This window comes from Nematolebias whitei, chromosome 20 (genome assembly GCF_014905685.2).
Source record: "Nematolebias whitei isolate Nwh7 chromosome 20, NemWhi1, whole genome shotgun sequence".
Classification (NCBI taxonomy): Eukaryota; Metazoa; Chordata; class Actinopteri; order Cyprinodontiformes; family Rivulidae; genus Nematolebias; species Nematolebias whitei.
In genome coordinates this window covers 38,466,670-38,487,643 of record NC_056517.1, presented here as the reverse complement: position 1 = coordinate 38,487,643, position 20,974 = coordinate 38,466,670, and the positions used below count along the sequence as shown (strand labels likewise).

Here is a 20,974-nt window from a genome sequence, read left to right as displayed (position 1 = left end):
TTCCCAAACCGCTGCTGGTTGTGTTCCTCACTGTGTCCGTCTCGTCTCACGCCGTCACACAAAAAGTTTCACTTGTTCCTGATCTGATTTTTCCCTTTCCTCCTTTTTGTAACCAACAGAGATGTGAGCTCTGTCCCCACAAAGATGGAGCCCTCAAGAGGACGGACAACGGAGGTAACGGAGCCTCACGCACCCACTCGCATCTGCGCCTCGCCTCTTGTTTGCCGTCTTTAATTGCACGTCACCAGCAAGTTGAAGGGCCGTGAGCGTGCTGGGAGAGTTATGTAGCCGTTTGTTGTGCGTGCTGCCGCTCCGCACCGTCCTCGCCTGTCCACGTTTTATGAGAGCGTGCGAGTGTGTGTGTGGGTTTATGAGGGGGCGGGACGGGTGTAGTGCGTGGCCTGTGAGGAGTCTCCTTGCGGGGTTCATTGGGAGGTCATCTTGGTGGAGACTGTAAATATTCTGTGTGCATGTAAGTGTGTGTGTGAGTCGGAGAGGGAGAGGCACAGCTGTGGGATTGTGTCCAGGCCTGCAGGGAGGCATCAGGACAACACTAACACACACCGTTTTACTACTTTCTCTTTTATTTTACCCTTCCCATGACCCCTCTCTGTCGCTTTGCTTCTTCCTTGCGTTTTTCTCACCATCTTCTTCAGCTCTCGTCAGCTCCCTGTCACTTGTTGATCTTTGTTGTTCTTGTTGTTTCAGGTGGGCAAAGTTGACAGAATTTAAAGTAAAAAAAAAACAAAACAGCGTCATTGTTGTACCTAGTTTTGTGTCAAACTTATTGTTTTTTTTTAATGTGGCAGTTTATCTTTATACAACCATTATTTAGTATGTGCTGGAAATTAATTGTTTTTTATTGAACATGAATGTTCAGTTTTTTTTTAAACAGCTGAGTCATGTTGTGCAGCACATTACTATAACCTGTAACTCTAAAGAATAGTGACTGTGCAGATATTGATCCATTCAGTAAATAAAACGAATGCCCTTATGGGGTTTTCTTGACTATAAATTTGAACTTTCAGGCTAGCGAGTAAAACCCTGCGACTCTTTATGGTCCTGGTTTAATGGGCTCCTCCAGATCCTTCGAAACAACAACGTGCCCACATTTCACATCCGCTCCACCCTTCTGTCCCGCCCCCTCCGGTCCCACTCACCAGGTCAAAGGCAGGTCATGGGTTCAACTGTAAGTTTAGGCCAGTGTTTGTTTCAGCTGTGGGGGGGAAAAACAGACACCTCCAATGTGGTCGGAGACTCCCACCTCCATCTGACCTGCAGTTCACCTCCTCCAGCTCCTCCTCAACCTATCGTCAATTTTGCTGCCCCTCCGCCGTGCCCTGCTGTCACTCTACTGCCCCCAGTTTGTCTTTGCTGACAGGCAGCTGTGTGTGTGTGTTGTGGCTCAATAAACAGATGCTTAGGTACACACACTTCCAATTTACAAATTAAAGCATGTGAGATTCTGCATTCTGACGTTCACGTGTTTCGACACGTAAACGTAATGTTTAGCAAAGGGGCCAGGAGAAAGATGTATGCTTGACACGGACCTTTTTGTTTGGACCAAAGATGGTTTATAATTTGTGTTTGATGTGTTTTAAAGCCATTATTTTATCTTCTCTAAAACGCACTAAGAGCTTAAAAGTAAGTAAATGGAGCACTCAGACTTTTCTGTTGTTTGAAGCATGGAAATTATGAACAATTATAGCTGGAGAAGGGCCGTCGCTGACCATTTTAATTTCTTTGTTCCGTCCACATCAAAGAGCGTACGAGTTAAAACTCTTGAGCTTTTTGTCAGGGTTCCTGCGCACTCTTAAAAAGTCTGGGATTTGGTGTAACCATTTTCCAAATACGGAAAAAAGAAAATCTAGTTTGGAAGAGTTTTAAGACTCTGTTCTTTACGGCTTTTTCCAAAAGATTTTTTTAATTGCTCAGACATGCAACATATTTAAAATAATACAATTAATGCATTTAATAGAAAGTATACAGCCATCGTGGGTGGCATGGTGGCTCATTTGGTAGAGCTGTTGCCTCTCAGTGAGAAGGTTGTCGGATCAAATCTTTTCTGGGTGGAGTTTACATGTTCTCTCTGTGCATTTTTAGTCCACAGACTAAAAACATGCCTGTTCGGCTGATTGGTAACTCTAAATTATCCCTAGTTGTGAGTGAGAGAGTGAATGTTTGTCTCTTATGTGTCCCTGTGATGGACTGGAGACCTGTCCAGGTGTCCCCCCGCCTCGCACACTGACTGCTGGATACGGGCACCAGTGAACCCCACGACCTGAAAAGGAAGTAACTGGTAAAGGTGATGGATGGATGGAGGGAGAGATTGTGATGTTTTTGGTTCATTCACCACATCGAGCCTCTAGTTTAAGGGTTTATCCATCAGTATCTTGGCTGTTGAGTTACTGGTTGAAAACCCGCAGGTGAATGCCTGCTCAGCTCTACAGGTTCCATACATTTGCATATCTCTGGTGATAAAATAGGTTGCCTTTAAAGATGAGGGTTGCAGTCCAGTTTACAGCTCAATATGTCAACTTGTCTTCAGACAAGACGGTAAACTCTTAAGTTCCTCCCTGTGGTTGCATGTTTCATGGTATAACTGCAGATTATTAACCTGTTACATATACGTTTTATCACAGCCTGCCCATAAACCGTGCACTGTTTTTCTAGTTTTGTATAAATAAGAACCAGACAGTTAATGCTTCTATGTTCAGATTGTGTAGACATATTCTCGCAGAGGCTTATAGCCTTGTTTTATGACTTAACAGGCTGGGCCCACGTGGTTTGTGCGCTTTACATACCTGAGGTGGAGTTTGCTAACGTGTCGACTATGGAGCCCATAGTACTCCAGTCGGTGCCGCACGAGCGCTACAACAAGGTAACAAAGTGCATCTTTGCACATGTTTGTCACAAAACACAAATTCAGGAGGTGGACTTCATCTTGTCTTTGATTTGTGCGTGTAGACGTGTTACATCTGTGAAGAGCAGGGCAGAGAGAGTAAAGCAGCCACCGGGGCCTGTATGACGTGCAACAAACATGGCTGCCGACAGGCCTTCCACGTCACGTGGTGAGACAGGCCAGATTCTACATCCAACTGGAGTTTTAACAAACTAATCTCCGTTTTATTGTTCGTTTTGTACCTAGTGCCGTTTTTAATAACATACACAAATTATTTTTTTCTTACATTCATTTTTTCGTCAGTGCCCAGTTTGCAGGACTGTTGTGTGAAGAACAAGGATCAGATGCAGATAATGTCAAATACTGTGGATATTGCAAATACCATCACAGCAAACTGGTAAGTGTCCCTATGAGGTTTTTTTTTTTTGTTATATTGTAATTATTGTATTTATAACACTAACCCAAACTCTGCTCCACACCAGATGTGAAATTTTTCTTGAAAACTACATTTGCTGCCTTAACCTGTCTCCACACGTGTGGATAAATGGGATTTTCCCCTCTTCTTTCTTGATAATAAATTTAATTACACATTGTATTAAGAGCCGTGAATGCTTCAGGGTTTGTTGCATGTAATTGCATGTGTGTCCGGCAGGCAGGTGTGTTTGAATATGAATGATTTTATTGTGTTTTTGTTCCGAACAGATGAATATAACACATTGTTTAAATTCGATGTGAAATACATTTTATTTTGTGCGCTTCATTGCCGCATCATAAGCGACTTATCACGTCCTCTCTTTTCTTGTTCTTTCACCCATGAACTCTTTCATGTCCTTCCTCTTAACACCATTTTGTTTTCTTAATTATCACATTTTTCTGTTTCTCCTTCTGTCAACTTAGTCTCTTGTGTCTACGCTTTTACCGCTCTTATATTTTTATTCTGTTCAACTTGTACCTGCTTTCATCTCTGCTCTCGTCTCAGCTCTTAATTTTAATTATTGTCCGTGCCGTTGTTACTCGTCCCTTCGTTTTGGATCAAGTTACCAAGTGCTGGATTCTGTTTAGTTTACACCAACACCAAAAAGATGCTTTCTTTATGATGACTCATCTATTTTACACATATGAACATGACTTTGTTTTGTTTTCCCACATTGTTATATTTAATCAATATAAAATAAAAATGTAGTATAATTATTCCCAAATTTTGATGGGGTAAAAGTAAAATGGCTACCTTTTTTCAGATCGTCCTAATTTAGTCCAAAAAAGATGAATGAACAAACATATTAGCAGAAAAACAGCAGTTGCAGAGTTGATGTCAGTAATTTTCTTTAAAGAGCAGAGCTGGAACGGCTCACAAAGCCCATGGTTCTGCTCAGTTTTCAGGTATTCACCCCCCCCCCCCCCCCCCCAATTTTGTTTTTTTGTGAAGACGCCACAACTACTATGTATCTGTAATACGCTGATAGTATGAGACATTTAACTTCTCTTTTTTTGGAGTCTTTGAGTAAAGCTGTGTGCAATTTGTACACAGTAGATGGAGAAACGTTACTTATTTTAAAATGTGCTTCATTTGTTTGGCAAAAAAAAGTATTTGCCTTAAATCCAGTGGTTCCCAACCCTGATCCTTGAGGAACACCATCCTGCATGCTTTAGTTGTTTCCTGCTCCAACACACTGATTCAGTGATTTAATTACTTTCTCGTGTTCTGCAGAAGACTGCTAATTACCCATTAATTAAAATCATGTGTGTCGGAGCAGAGAAACGGCTAAAACATGCAGGATGGTGTTCCTCAAGGACCAGGGTTGGGAACCCCTGCAATCAAACGTGTGTGAAGTGGTCTGTTTCAGTCTTAAGCCTCTCCTGGCTGTGGTGTGGATGCTCCTTTCTGACGATGGTAAAAAGTGTTTGTCGAGTTGCCATCCAACATTTGATTCTCGTCCTAAGATCAAAACTTTGACAGATCAACTGCTGTCCTACATGATCCAACATGGCTGCTGCTCTCTGCCTTTGCTGCATTTCACTGTTTTTTTTTTTCTTAAACCGCTCCACCCTGCTAAAGAGATCACCTGTTGAGCTCTCGTCACTCGACAACTTGTAGGACATTTCTGCTATGGGAGACCGTCCAGTAAACGTCTACCACAAACATTTGACAGTTTGTGGTACAATGGTTGGAAGTCATACAGGACTAGCTTCATGCTGTCCCTGTAAACACAAACATCGTCACATTTTTCATTTTTAACAAACGCTGATGGAAGGACTCAAGCTGTTACATTGATTACATTGATCGTGTATAAATTGCTTTCGATGCTGGGGTGTAATGTCATTATGGTGCAACTGTCTGAATAACGAGAACGTACGTGAGAGGATTAATGATGGGGAAAGCTGCACTGCAGACTGAATGGGTTTTAAAAAAGAACTCTGGATGGGCTTGACAGGATTTGGGTTGTAAAACCTATTTCCTAATTTAAGTTGATCCTTCTTTAGTCCCAACTAAAATGTATTTAATTTTAGCCAGACATTTGTTTGTAAAATATGTATTTCTTTTGTTTCTACTTCAGTCTAGTAAATGCCTCTATGGATGCACCATTTCTTTTATTGGTGGACTGCAAAGGTCTGGTTGTTTGTTGGGAGCTTTGTATTGGCTGATTGGAAGTCTTTGTTGTATAACTTTTATAAATGAACTGGCTTTGAACAGCTGTTTCAGTTAACATTTAGTCTTCTACCTTTGGATTTCCTTCCAAAAACTTGGAGTAGCTCTTTACTTTTTAGCAAAGGAGCAGGGGCCGTGGTAGTAGGTCTCAAAGCTTAAGTGACTCTTCCTCTCATTGTACGGATAGATCCCCAGAGCAGAACAAGAAAGTAAGACAGCCCTCTGATCCTACCCTCTCTGCCATGAGATACGCACTGTTACATGATCACACCGTGGAGCGATGGGCACATGTGCAATAAAACACTTAATCGATAATCGTGGAGGCTCGCATAAATAAGAAGAGCTTTTAAAATGTAACAACCGGAGCCATTTAAGACGTTTATATTTCATTTAGGAACAAATGTCCCGATGCATGCTCAATAATCCAGGTAGATAATTCTAACAAGGTTGAATCAAGTCCTCTGGATGGATTCTTCTTTGTATTTTATCCAGATGTCTCAGCCTCAGTCTTTCAACAATTTCCTGTGGGATCAGTAGAGGTCTGGCTTATGTCATCTTATCTTATAAGCAGCTCCTTCTCATACTGGTTCAACCAGTTTGCTGGTGACAGCCAAAACTAGCTGTTCACATGCAAAGGGAGGACCATCAGCCTAACAACCAATTGTTAGTGGCTGTTTACTATTCACAGAGGGTTGAGTGATACTAGCAATAACAGCATTGTAAGAGGGGGACAGTTGGAAGACGGAGGCCTCCACCCCTGTTTAATGATGGTTCTTTTCACAAAGATGGCCTCCTTTACTCTCTCAAACCATCGTTCCTCTCCATCAAGGATGTGAACATCTTCATCCCTGAAAGAGTGACCTCTGCCCTGGAGATGAGTGTAGACCGCAGAGTCCTGGCCTGATGTTGTTGCTCTTCTGTGCTGGTCCATCATTTTGGCCAGTGGCTGTTTAGTTTCCCCGATGTAAGACTGATCACCCTCCTGACACTGAACAACATACACAACATTACTCTGTTTGTGCCGGGGGACTGGATCTTTGGGATGAACCAGTCTTTAATGTATTTTGGGGTTTAAAAGCCACTGGGACGTTATGTTTAGAAAATAAACGTCTCAGTTTCTCTGATACTCCCTCAACATATGGAATGACCACTGGTCTGGGTCTGGGTTCCTCCTTTTCACCTGATGGCTGACTGGAGTCCTGTTTGAGTTTATTCTTTCAGAAAGGCCCAGTTAGAATATCCACATTGATCCAGAGCCTGTCTTCTGCCTGGCTCCTGAGTGGTTTGACTCCCATCACCCACTGGAGCACAAGTTAAGAGTCATCAGGACTCTGTACCACAGAGCGGACAACAATCTCAGGAGCCAGCTCATTAGGCTGATGGTCCTCCTTTTACAAGTGAACAACTAGTTTTGGCTGTCACCAGCAAACTGGTTGATCCACTCTGAGAAGGTGCTATTTATAAGACTGAGTTTGTTGCAGCTCTTCAGACTGAAGAAGTCTTTTGGATAAAAGACGAAATGTTTCAACAAGAAGAATCCGTCCAGAGGACTTGACTCAATCTTGTTGGATTCAGGAACATAGTTTATTTTATAATCTTTCCCACAGAGCATTCTATGTATATTTGTAATTTTGTTCTGTTACTTGACTGTAATAAAACTTAGATTTCTTCCTGTCATAGAAGCTCGTGAGCTTAAAGAACTCAATATCTGATTTATTGACACACCAGCTGGTGTTTTCTGGTTGGACTCTGAACTACCAGCTAGTCTGCAGCCAGTGATTAATGCTTGGTACATTGTTGTGACGTAATACATCGGGCCTTTTTCAATTTGAGAAATTTGAATTCACAAGGGGTGTTAAATTATTTTATTTTTTTATTTGCATCAAGAAGAGCACAAACTTATTTATTCCTGTTTCTACGTTTGTATGAGGGTTTAAATGGTAGGTTGAGTGTTTGGATGACCCAAAATCTTTTTACAATGCCGTTTTTGTTTACCATCATGTTTGTTTTCACCAAACTAGTTAACAGATACTTTTTGGTCAGCACTTTGAAATTACCCCCCCCCCCCCCCGGCCCCCCTTGTCTTTTGGGTTGTAACCACTGGGTGTAAAGGATCCAAAAAGTGATCAATCAGATTGATGTTTCTTGGTGTTGCTGTCAGCTTTTTCAACATAGGATTGCTATAAAGGATGTCTAATAATGCGAGCAAGGTCAAATCCCTCACAAACCTGAGCACCTAAAGCTCTTTTATGTGTACGAGCGTTTGTGTCAGAACATATTGCATCCAAGGTCTTCTTGATTTGTCCAGTGAAGCTGCAGTAAAGGTGACAATCAAACCATCAATCTGTACTGAGGGACAACAACCCAGCTCCTCTCTGTGGTCTACCTGCCAAGATCTTTTGCACAGCTACCATTACAGTAGTCCCTCGCTACTTCGCGGTTCATTTTTCGCGGACTTGCTCTATCACGGTTTTTCAAAATAAAATTGGACCTGACACACAATTGGCTGATTGATGGATGAGCCGCACGATCGGCATGTAATTTTTATTTAAAATATATATTTTTAATTATTTGGCCCACACTGCAGGATAAACTTCCTGCTGCAGCTGATCAGCTGTTCTCTGTGCAGATCAGAGAAGTGGGCGTGGCCAAGAACTCTTGCAGGTGACTAAGAGCAGCGGAGGCAGGAGCTGAAATCATGACATTCTGTCTCTTTTCGAGCGTTTAGAAACATTTAGAATATTGCAAGAGTGTGGGAAGTGTTTAAAATGCCTTAATATATATATATTTATATGAATACTAAAATAAACTACTACTTACTACTTGTACTAAATATTCCTACTTCACGTTTTTTACTTATCACGGGTCTTCAGTGTACGGCTCCCCCGTGATAAACGAGGGACTACTGTACACAGTTCACAATGAGACAGACAAGAGCAAATTAGTTTTATGTAAAATATGACATTTGATTTTTATTTTATTTATTTATTGCGGTTATAGCAGGAAGATAGAAACATTTTTTTACAATCAAAAAAGCTGAGCTCTTTGGTAATTGTGCATATAATTCCATCTCAAAAGTCACAGTTTACAAGTTATTAGTCAGAAAAATTAACAGAAAATCTCTAGTCACCTGCTTTGAGGTCTGGTCTGGACAAACTAGACCCATAAACCAACTGTTATCCTTAAAAGTATAATTTTATCTTTGTAAAACAGTGTTTATAAAGATGTCACAGTTAAAATATATTTTATTTGTTGTGTGGACAATAGTTTTTATGTTTGGAACTCTTTTTTTTTTTAATTTTTTTTTTTATTCCAGTTGTTTGGATTATTATTTTTTCAATTAAATGAAACCATAGATTTTTACCTGTGTTTTTTTTCTTGTTAGCGGAATTAGGATTAAGAACAGTTTTTATATTTTTGTTCAATTACTGCTCGAGTGTTTGAGCAGCGCCGGAGAATCCCCCTCCTCCTGCTTGAACACATGCACAGACTCAATCTATCCCCATTCTTGGGTCAGAGATCAGTAGGATTAGATGTGTGTGCGTGCGTGCGTGCGTGCGAGTGTGTGTGTGTGTGTGTGTGTGCGCACATGTGTTTGTTATGTGGTTTGGAGGTTCAGATGTATGCCCACCTCGTGTAAGAGCCTGCAGTCAACCTACAGCAGGGGCTTAGAGATCCCCCACACCGGCTGCTTGAAAAGGCCCGCAGGAAACACCCCCCTCCACACGCACGCACACACGCACGCACGCACATGCATGCATACACAATGCATGGTCAGAAATCCTGCAGGAAACTGCACTGGGGAATTCCTGCCAGGCCAGGGCGGATTACTTTCTTCCTTCCTGTTCCTCTCTTTCTACCCATCTTCCCCTCTTTCTCGTTCTCTCTGTGCCCCCTCATCCTCCCGAGGACATAGATGTGAATTTTAAACCATTTAACAAACAGTGCAAGCGGCTTCAAGTCTTTCCATCATCATTTTTATTAAATAACATAGACATTTATATATGTTTGTACAATAAATACCATCATTTTGTACATAAATTTATGGATTTGTTTATTTTTGGCTGTTATGGATCCAACATAGACTTCTCTTGTTCCTCTGAGTTGTCCACCACATGCGTAGGTACATTTGTTTGAAGGAACGAACCAGTTTTACCATCAATACTATTTTTCCCCATCCACTTTCTTCCAGTACGTGCCCAAATGTTTGTGATTGACTCAAATCCTGCATTATGTCGTTTCTACTAAAACCAAGTCCATTAGACAATCTTTTCAGAATTGCAACAAGTTTGCATAATTATCTGAAAAGATTTAAAGTGATTAAACATTTATTAATTGAGCAGTGTCTTTTAATTTTTAATATAGTTTGTCTTAAAAAAATCTTTCAAATGAATGATTAGTAAATAAAGCAAATGTTCTTAAATGCTTTGCCACCTTTGCTTATTTAAAATATTACAATGTGGACAAAACAAGAAAAACAATAAACTCATTTCATCGTTTGAGCATATATCGTTTGTTGTTTATTAATTTATTAGGAAGCAGCCATAACTTTGGGTGGCAGTTTGTTTAAATATGCAGAATTTAAAATGCTCAAGTTTGCAAAGAAATTAATTTCAGTTAAATATGTGCAAAGAGCCATTTTGAACAAAAAGTGGGTTCCCTCCCACTGAAGTTAGCGATCTGCATTCAAGAGTTAAAACGTTAATAGTTTTTTGTCAGGAGCGGCTCACATTTACCCCACACGCTCTCAAAAGCTCCTCAGACAAGTCAAATGATCCGGCCGGCGATCAGCAGCGACGGACAAAAAGAGGAGAGAGTGCGCTGAAAGGCTTTGTCCCCGCCTGGATAATCAATTGACCTGATTGATAAGGCTGTGTCAGAATGACATTGTGTGTGTGTTATGTTTCCCACGCCCAGTGCTGTGGGTGCTCCCTGTGTGTGTGTGTGTCACCCGACCCTGTCAGCTCAGCTTCTGTCCATCAACACCTTCCTCAGGAATGTTAATGAAAAACAACAAGAGAAACCCCGAAGACTTCAGGTCTGTCTCATTCTCCACCTCTCTTATCTCTACACCTTTTTGTTTCAGTGGAGACTTGAAGTTCTGCCGTCTTTGTCAAAACTACGTTTACGTAAACCGAAGTCTTTGAAGGCGTTCTAGTTGTTCCATCAATTAGTTAACTAAAAGCAACGTGTAGCTCATTTATAAAAAGGAAACTGTTGGAGGCTTCTTTCAGTCGCTTCTGTTTCTTGTTTTATAAAAACACCATTCAGGTTTTGTTCATAATTAATTACATAAAAGCTTTGATTTGAGGCAAGAAAATAATCACAGTGAAGCAAAAACTATTTAAAAAGACTTGCATATGAATAGGTCTGGAACATTTTTGTTAACTCGTGAAGTTTCAATGCGTGTGGATATTGTACTGTACAAGTTTTTCTGCCAGCCTCAGTGACGTCGTAACTTTAAACGTTTAGTTGAGTCTTTTACATTAGTCAAAAATCTGCTTTCATCTTTGAGTGAAACGTGTTTAATCTGCATTCAGTCATTTTTTTAAACAACTGTGGTAGTCGCTCTGGTTCTGATACAACACTTGATAATTGTCTGTTTCTTTAACACTTTAAAATATAATCCGTTCTTAAAGGATTAGGGATGCACTATATTGGATTTTAGGCTGATATTTGATATACTTTCCTTTGTCAGAACATAGCATCTCATTTAGGCTTATTGCTACAAAAATTGTGCAACAGCTGTAAGAGCTGGTGACGTATAAAAGCTATATGATCTGCATAGTACTTTAACTTATATTAAATGAAAAGTGTTAAGTGTTATTTATTAGCATTAGTCACCTGCGATGCTGTCTCACTTGTGGAGGTTTGTTCCAGGTTCCTGTAGCTGCAGTGTGGATCCTCTGCACTCCTGTGCATGAAGGACAGATTTTTTAACTTCAAAGTTTTAGTCTATCCATTGTGCCGTAAGACTAATCATGCTAACGGGGCTAACACGACGTCCAAATATCTGTGGTAAAGCTCACCCAAGTGCTATCGGCTGTTAGCTTCTTAACGACTTTCTAAATGGCGGCTTGTAACTCTGTTAAGGCTACGTCGGAAAAATATCTCTGATTGGGGACGATGTGGGCTCAACGTAGTCCATAAATCTTCGGACTCAGACATCCTCAACAACAACAACAAAAAAAACCTTCCACACGCCGACATTTTGACTTCTTCCTCCCCGTCGTGATCAGATCAGGTGGGCGCGCGTGACGTCATCACGTTGTGCTGGCGCTGCAGACATCCTTATCACTGGGTCGTCATTCAAAAACAGTCTTTTATATCGGTGAGTTATTTTGATGGAAAATATCAGCCGATACCGATACTATGCCGATAATATCGCGCATCCCTTTAAAGGATCACCACCCACCGTTTTTAACGTTTTAAACTAAAATCATCTTGTGATCAAAAGGAACCAAATTACAGCCGTTATGATCAAAACTCATAATTTGTCGTTTGCATTCTTGTGCAATATGATCTTGAGTTATTCCTAAGATTTTGTGTTGGAGATGACTCTCAACTACTACCACACCAAGTTTTATCTCAGTGTCTATAAATTTGACTGGGTTAAAGACATTTTGTGTTGATAAGCTGTGATCGGCCATCTTGAATTGGATTGAATCCCACAGTTAATCAGCTGTAGGTGATGACGCTATGAAAACTTTATTAAAATCCATATAATTGGTTTTGAGAGATTTTTATGACAAACAGAAAATTGTTGACAGCAACAACTTGAGGATGGAAAATAAGTCTAGATGGATTTAAATCCTTTATATCAGTTTATTTTCAGGCCTCTTCAAACAATAAAAAACAGCTAATGGTTACAAAACAGTGGTCTAACACAGACTGGATTTAAATTTACATGTTAAATGTTGGTTTAAACACACAATAAAAGGAACAACGTTGTCAAGAAACGAGACGACAAATTTAAAGTGTATTTAAAGTTTTTCTTGTAATCTGATTACACATGCAGACATGACTCCTGCCCTGGAGCACAGGGGAAGCCAGTGTGCAGAGGGAACACAACGAAGCTGCTATCTTCTGATTTGGCCGGTGATATCTGTTAACCGCCGTGCACAGAGGAAGTCTGGCTAAACGGTCACGAGCTCCCCGTGCAAGAAGTCTTACCAAACCCCCCAAAGAACGGGGGCGGGGCGTATCTGGTGCTTCGAATGAGTCTTATCGCTGATCATCACATGTCGAGTCCCTTTTTGCTTCTCGGGATCTGCGCATATTTTTACTGCTTATTTCCTAAATTGTGCACAACTACGCACATGCGTGTGTGCATGTGAGGACTTTGTGCACCTGTCTGCATATATGCATATGTGGAAGAGGTGTCAGAGTGCCGGGCGTGCACGCGAGGTGTAAATGTGCTGGCGCCCAGTCCCCACCTCAGGTGCGAGAGGAGGGTGGCAGTGTCTGTGTGTTGGTGAGGGTGTAAATTGAGCTTCGATGGTCCAAGAGGAGCGATGTGATTGGCTGGAATCAGAAACCCTTTACTCCTCAGCACAAGGCACTTAGATGCATTTAGCAGAACGCTAAATCCTCCTTTTACTGGTAATCTCTTATTCATCACTCTTTGGTTTTTATGGCTCTCCTGGCTTTAATCTTAGGTGGAGTTTTCAGAATTTAGCATTTCTTCTTCTCTTCCTTTCAGACACGCCCCTCTTCCATATTTATAGTCTATTTTAATTTAATACACCTGTGGCTGGTAACTTCCTGAATGTCTATAAATTTGACCTTTCTTCTTCTTGTGTTTACAGCAGTCCCTCGCTTGTTCGCAGTTCGTTTTTCGCTGACTCGCTCTATCGCGGTTTTTCAAAATAAGATTGGACATGACACACAATTGGCTGATTGATGGACGAGCCGCACGATCGGCATGGAAATTTTTATTTAAAGTAAATTATTTAACACCCCCTGCACCTTTGTGCAGCCCACACTGCAGGATAAACTTCCTGCTGCAGCTGATCAGCTGTTCTCTGTGTAGAGCGGGGAAGTGGGCGTGGCCAAGAACGCTTGCAGGTGGCTGAGAGCAGCGGAGGCAGGGAGCTGAAATCATGACAATCTCTTTAGAGTTTAGAAACATTGTTTAGAATATTGTAAGTGTGTGGGAAGGGTTTAAAATGCCTATATATATATATATATATAGGCATATATATATATATATATATATATATATATATATATCAATACGACTTACTACTTGTATTTACTTTGTGATTTTTCACTTATCGTGGGTCTTCAGGTACGGATCCCCAGCGATAAACTACTGTAATAGTTTTTTAGTGCAGCCACTAGTTTTTCTTGTGTTGAGAAGCTTCATTCATTTGTTCATTGTATTTTTCTGTCTTTGTGCTCAGAAACACAAGGAGCGGGACAGACACAAGCCGAGGCACAAGAAAGGCTCGATGGACATGTCACCCTCTCTTGTCCTTCCAAACATTTTGGTTCCAGACAAGGTGAGGTCACCTTTCTCCTAATTCATGTCTGTTTCTCACCTGGTTATGATTTTGTGTTTTCATTTTATTTTTACTTTTCCTCCCTTTATTTCCAGCTTCTTTTTTACCGGTGTGTTTTTTTTCCTCACCTTCTTCCTGCAGACCTACAACACCGGCAACTCAGTGGGAGGTGTAACCTCTCTGCCGGCAGCCTCGCAGAAGCGACTGGAAGACAACGCCGCCCGTTTCACCAACGCCAACTTCCAGGAAGTGTCATCTGCTCACCCTGGCAGCAGCTCCAAGGACGGCTTGGCCGCAGACGCTGGCAAGGCAGCGTCCGAGGTCAAGAATAAGAAGACCAGTGGCGGCGGTCACACGGCAGGACAGAGGGGCGGGCGCAAGTCTTTCACCTCCTCAGGGAAACCCCTACCCTCTGCCGTGGTCACCATGGCAACCTCCTCTACATCTGCCTCCGTTTCCACGGGGCCTTTCCATCAAGGTGAATTAATGGCAGCAAATGGTGCTGTATGTTAATTCTCCCACAAGCGGGAATTATCCCCGCAGTTAGAAAAATGGAAATGCAATGACAAATCAGTTGCTCTTACTACTTAGCCCACCCACCAAAAAAAAGTACTGCCGCTGCAGCACAATTGTAAAATGCATCAACATAATTAGGACCCCAATAAGAAGGTGATTAATGCGTTATGTGTGTGTGCATATATAAGCGCTACGTTATTGACAGGGTTTTGCTCAGTTGGTGTGTGCTTGTGATGTTGCAGCTGCATCTTAATTGGCGCCTGGATTCCTGTAATCTGGGATCCTGTCTGTAAAACACAGGTGGAACATGTGAGGGGGGGCTGAGAAACAAGAGGAGTCATTGTTCACATTGAACGATTTTGATAAATGCGATTTAAACCTTGAGTCCTTTTTTTGTCTGTGTGTGTCCTTCGGAGAGGATTACTTCCTCTGATACATGGGAGGACTATATGATCCGGAAAAGATGAACGTTTAGGAGATAAAGTGTATTTTGCTTTTTTTAGTTCTTGTTCCTCCCTGAAGAGCGTTGTGGAAAGTTTCACATCAATAATGTCTGTTTCCCTGCTTCACCATCTTATGCTTCCTTTCTTTCCGACGTCACCTTTTGTTTCCTTCGTTCATCGTTTCCTGTCTTTTTCTGTCTCCCAGGCCTGCTGCTGACCAGCGCCAGCAAAACTCCTGCCCCTTCCTCCTCAGACTTCCTAAGCTTCTCGGATTCATCGTTACGACCCGGTGGTGGAACTTCCTTTTCCTCCCCACCGTCGTTCAGCAGCTGCCTGGTGAAACCAAGTTTGGAGGGGGGAGCTTCCGAGGGAACCGCAACTCTCTTTGGTTCTCTAATGTCGGCTACGACAGCTTCTGCAGGTGCCACACGTTTGTTGGTTGTCTGCACTTTCAATTATTTGCCTTTTTCTTTATTTACTCGTCATTTTATCGCATCGTTGGTTGATGAATTGGGTGGAAATGCTTGTTAAACAAACATACTCAAAAATAAGAGTACTAAACGGGCGTGGTCCAGTATAACCTTGAGTAAACATACTTGGTTTTGCTGATTAAAGCAAAAATTGTATTTGTTTTTATTTAAAAGCTAATATGTAAATACTATCTGCTGCTGAAATGATATTACATCATGCTTACCGTATTTTCCGGAGTATAAGTCGCATCAGACAAAAATGCATCATGAAGAAGAAAAAAACATGTAAGTCGCATTTGTTATAGGTCACCGCTGACCCGTCACATTTATTTAATGGTCAAAACAGCTCCATTTCGCCTGGGCGGCGCAGCGGCATCCATCAGGTCTCTTGTAAATGAGTCCCTGAGGTTCAATGGGATTAACCTGTATAAATAAAGCTTGAATGAATTACGGCTGGAGCCGCTGGCTCTCCAGAGTTCCTCCACCTGCACCAGCTGAGTGAATGAAGCGAGTGCGCACGGGAGGACTAGCTGTTGCAGTTCTTTGAAATTTAAGAAGATTATCACTTAAAAGCAATTATTTGTTGCTTCAAAATTATAGCAAAGGTGTGTCTCAGTTTTAACTTTTCCTTAATAAATGGTCAAAACGGCTTCTTTTCGCCTGGGTCCATCCATTAGGGGTGTAAATCACCAGCTTTACCACAATACGATATTATATTGATTTGTTTGTATGACGATACGATTTTTCTCTATCACACAGTCTGTCACGATACGATTTCGATTCACAAGTCTGCGATCGATATATTGCGATACCAAACGCCCATCTCATTTACATATAAATTAATTTACAAAAACAATTCAAATATGATTTAACCATTTTAGTTCTGTTATTACAGGCACCAGACATTTAAATAAAAAAACATTTTTTTCTTAATTAATGAAAAATAAATGACCTGTTCAGTAAAGTCTCACGTTTCTCATGTTTAAGTGCATTTTTCAAACCAGTTAACTTAAAAGTGACCTGATGACCTCTCAGTTACAAAGAAACAAAAGCAGATATTGAGCTTACATAACATGGCTATCAATGCCGTGTTTCTTCTTCAGGTGAACGGTCATATTTGTTGTTTCCCGAGGATTTGAACTCTCACCGGCACCTGTTGCACACGACATGAGTTTTGTCTGTTGAGCCGTTCGTCTGTTGGAATCAAAATATTTCCACAGAGTTGATTTAAATCCAGCAGGAGAGTGAACGTCGTCGTGTTTTCTGCCTCGTCTGCCACGTTGCTGAGGCGGACACAGAGCGCAGCCGCGCACGGAAATGGTGACACAGACGTGCCTTGGGAATTTCAAAATAAAAGCGGATTTTAAAGATGACGATATGAATTTATGTTTTAGTTTTGCCACGATATAATTGAATCATTTAATCGATGTATCGATGTAAATTGATGTATTGTTACACCCCTACCCATCCGTTGCAGCCGGAGCCACTAGCTCTCCAGCGTTCCTGCGCCAGCCGAGTGAAGCGAGCGCGCACGGAAGGACCGGCTGTTGCAGTTCTTCGAAATTTAAAGCGTCAGTCAAAAATTGCATTATGAAAAGGGAAAAAAATAACGTATATAAGTTGTTTCGGCGTATAAGTAACAGGACTGACAAATCCGTGCAAAAAAGCTGCGATTTATATGCTGGAAAACACGGTTATTATAATTATATTATTAAAGTTTAGGGATTGGCATTGATTTTAGAATATTCAAAGTCCATTTAAAATGAGTAAATTGACAAAATTCCCTTTTTTTTTTTTTTATTTCACACCAGCACCCGTTAGTGACACAACATATTTTCCTAACAGTGTTTTTAAGTCTGTGGGGCTTTTTCAAAACACCCCACTTCCTCAAAAAAAAAAAAAAAAAAAACAGCTTAGAGTGTCACAACATCTGTTTCTGCCATTGTTGAGAGGATTATGAAACTTTACTGACAAGAATGTGCATCCCTCTTAAGTATTCAAGAAAAACATTCAAATAACTTTTGGTCAAATTTGTTTAGTTTTTGCTTAAAAGACACATTCCCAACAAGTATAGAATTATATTTAATATATTGTAAATTTTTAGTTACCTTAAGGAGAAAACAAGTCAGTTTAAATCGATAACTCTCGTAGCGAACGTTTATTTTAAAACAGTCCGTGCAAAGAGAGACGGGCGTTTCTTCTTTGGTTGACGAGCCACGACTCAGCCGGATAAAATGTATAACCTGCTGACTATTTATTGTTTTCTTTATGAACATAAAGGCTTTGGGCGTTTTAAACGGTAGTAACGGGTCTTTTGAGCACATTGTTCTACCTTGAAACCAGTAATCGGTCCGTGTATAGGGCTGAACAACAAATCTTCAGTTTCGCTGTTCGTCTTTACAGGAGTTGGTGGAAAGCTGTACGAGAACTCTCTCGGCCACGCAGCGAGCGAAGCGACGAGCCTCGCCGGGTCGGCGGGCTACAAGCGGCCTCAGCCCTCCAGCTCAGGTCTGGGGGTTAGCGGAGCGGCCACCGGCGGAACGGAAGATGGTGTGAAGAAAAAAAAGAAGGGCAACTGGAGGAATAGATTCGGACCTTGTTTCACCACAGAACTAAAGCCCTCCGAGGCAGCTCCATCTTTAACGCTCCCCACCTCCTCCACAGCCAGCACCACCTCCTCTTCCTCCTCTGCCTCCACTTCCTCCTCGACGCTTTCAGGACGGTCAGGTTTGGTTTCCAGCAGCGGATTAGGAGTGGGAATAGGAGGAGGGGAAAGGGGGCTGGGGGTCATGGGCATCACTGGTGGCATTCAGAAGTCCCCGTCGCTCCTGAGGAACGGAAGCCTGCAGAGCAACAGCAGCTCCTCGACGGCCGGCTCAGGTGAGGAAGGTCCAGAAACACACCAAACACCAGTTGGAGACGTCACTTCTCACAGGCCTCAGAATAAATTAAAAAAATACTAACAAAAGATTAATTTTTCACGGTAGAGAAGAAAAAGAATTTCATCTTTTATAATGTTTTTTTTAGATAATTCTGAATGGTTAGCCCCCGAGTTTTAATAGACTGAAATCAGCTGCTGCTTCTCTGAACGTCATTAAATTAATCAGAAAATGTTTTCCTCTGTACAATACGTTAAATTACTAATCCTAATGGCCAAGATTTGATTCACTTTTGTAATTGGCTCCATGTTTGTATGAGCGAGTGTATCATAATGTGGGTCTTGCTCACACACGTGGAACAGGTCTGTATTATTATTTTTCCGTCGTGTTCAGTTGCTTGGCAACCGCCTTTATGCTTTGCAGCTTCCCCTCCTCTGATGGAGGCGTACGGTCCACACGTCCCTCGCCTCCTCCCTTCTTTCAGAATCATCACCTTTTTGTTTCAGCTGCTCGCTCTGACCCGCATTCTTCTCATTCTTCAAACCATCTGACGTTTTGTGCAGCTGGAGGTCTTGGGTGCTTATTTTGGGTTGCAATAAAAGCATCCGCATGCTGCTTGTGTCAAAAGAAACTGCAGCAGCTTATTTATTTTTATGAGCTTAGGAGCTGTAATGTTATTGCTTGATGTATAAATTTATCTGCTCAGCAGCCCCTTTGTTTTCTGTTTGTTTTAAATTAGCTTTTTTTTCTTTGCGTGTCCAACCTTTACATGTATTTATGGATAAAAGCGTTCTTTGACAATAGTTACTTTCACTACGTAATCCCGTCGTTTTATACCAATTTATGCCTAAATCAAAAACTTTTTTTTACCTCCACAATATTTTAAATTACAAAACTACACTCAGGCATTAACAATACTACAAAAAAGAGCAAAAAGAATAATCCATGAGCTGGGATATTTAGAAAACACTAATACACTATTTATAAAACCTAAATTATTAAAGTTCATTGAACAGACGGCTGTAATTCTTTACAAAGCCAAAAATAAACAAGTACCAGAAAACATTCAAAACCTGTTAAAGACTAAGGAGCAAATTTATAAGTTAAGAGGAGAATCAGTTTAAAATGTGCAAATTAAGAAATACAATAAAACAAACTTGTGTGTATCAGTAAGTGGAGTCAAACTGTGGAATAATTTGAATATTGAACTTAAACAATGTCCAAACATAAAACTGTTCAAATTATCATATAAATACGATTATTGCTGGATATAATGTATAATATTATTACTCAATTATTGTTGGTGTTTTTGCTGTTGATGCTAGTTTTTTTTTTTTGGGTGAATTTAAATAAATAATAATAGTTAATCTACTGCAGTTAACTTAGATACTATATTGATGGGTTAAATGAGGGTTTAGTTGTTATATGTTTGGATTATACATGTAATAAATGTAAGATGATGTAAGTGGTTAAGGAGTGGTAATTTTGATAAGTTTATACTTCTTCCCACTCCCTTGAATATGTAAAACAAAAAGTTGTGACATTATGCTTCATGCTGTTTTTATTTATTTATTTTACATATTCAAAAAATAATAAACTAAAGTAAAGCACGTTCTGCTAAATTCCAAGTTAAAGTTATTCTGAGCTACATCAAATGAGGCCGTTTATTTGATTTACTTCAGTAGTTTTTCCAGATGTATTGATATTCTATTTTAAAATGCTGGTACACACTCAATGTAAACAAAGTACTTTTATCTGCGTACTTAGCTCAACAAATCTGAGTATAAATACATAGAGAAATTTGGACCTCTCCATTGTAAATGCTGCCATTGTTGACCTCGTTGTAGTCACTTTGGCTTTTTAGCATTTAGTCACATTTTGGAATTGAAGCCATCGCTCTGCAAAAACAAGCAACTTTTTTTTTTTACCCTTCTACACGACATTTTAACGAGCACTTTTAAATTAGGGAGTATATTTAGTAGCGTGAAATGCAACATGGAGTCTTTGTTCTGCTTAATTAAAGCTCCAGATTTATCCCCAGCTGTGCTAAAACGTGCATAAAAAATGTGAGCGCACGTTGCTATCGATCTGTTGTGTAATGCAGATGTTTTATGCGAGAACATTTTCACCGTTAGAGAGTCAAATAAGATGAGTTGTGTTTATTTCCTGAACTTATTTTCTGCAGAACTGAATGAATGAATGAATCGTAGAGTTCAGGACTCACTTTTTTATTTTTATTTTGTTTAAAGCTGTCGTTCCCTTTCTGACCACAGCTGGTGAGGGAACGAGGGCGAACCGTGGTGGTTATGTGCGGCTCTGCATGGCGTGTTTGTGCCTGTGTGTTCTTCTTACTGTAAATATTTAGCTAGAGGTTAATGCAGGGCAGTAATGGGAAGGGACCCCCCCATGCTGTCTGCAGACCACTCTGCTGATGGATAGATAGTTGGCCTGATAGATACGTGTTGGTGGATGGGGAAAAGCAGGGGTTAGATTTTGGCTAGGTTAATGTTTGATGGCAGCGGGGTCACCGATGGGACGGACAAGCTAGCTGAGCTCAGTAGGTTTGGTGTGTGTGTGTGTGTGTGTGTGTGTGTGTGTGTGTGTGTGTGTGTG

At 40.8% G+C, this 20,974-nt stretch overlaps 1 protein-coding gene across 1 annotated transcript in view; it reads left to right on the top strand.

Annotated features, from left to right (window-relative positions):
* Window positions 1–20,974, top strand: part of mllt10 (MLLT10 histone lysine methyltransferase DOT1L cofactor) — a 49,779-nt gene that overhangs the window by 12,570 nt on the left and 16,235 nt on the right. The window contains exons 3-10 of the mRNA XM_037694355.1: window positions 120–174; window positions 2,772–2,881; window positions 2,968–3,071; window positions 3,206–3,299; window positions 13,955–14,053; window positions 14,195–14,531; window positions 15,218–15,433; window positions 17,886–18,362. Of these exons, the coding sequence (XP_037550283.1) occupies window positions 120–174; window positions 2,772–2,881; window positions 2,968–3,071; window positions 3,206–3,299; window positions 13,955–14,053; window positions 14,195–14,531; window positions 15,218–15,433; window positions 17,886–18,362 (1,492 nt within the window). The remainder of the gene's footprint in view (window positions 1–119; window positions 175–2,771; window positions 2,882–2,967; window positions 3,072–3,205; window positions 3,300–13,954; window positions 14,054–14,194; window positions 14,532–15,217; window positions 15,434–17,885; window positions 18,363–20,974) is intronic.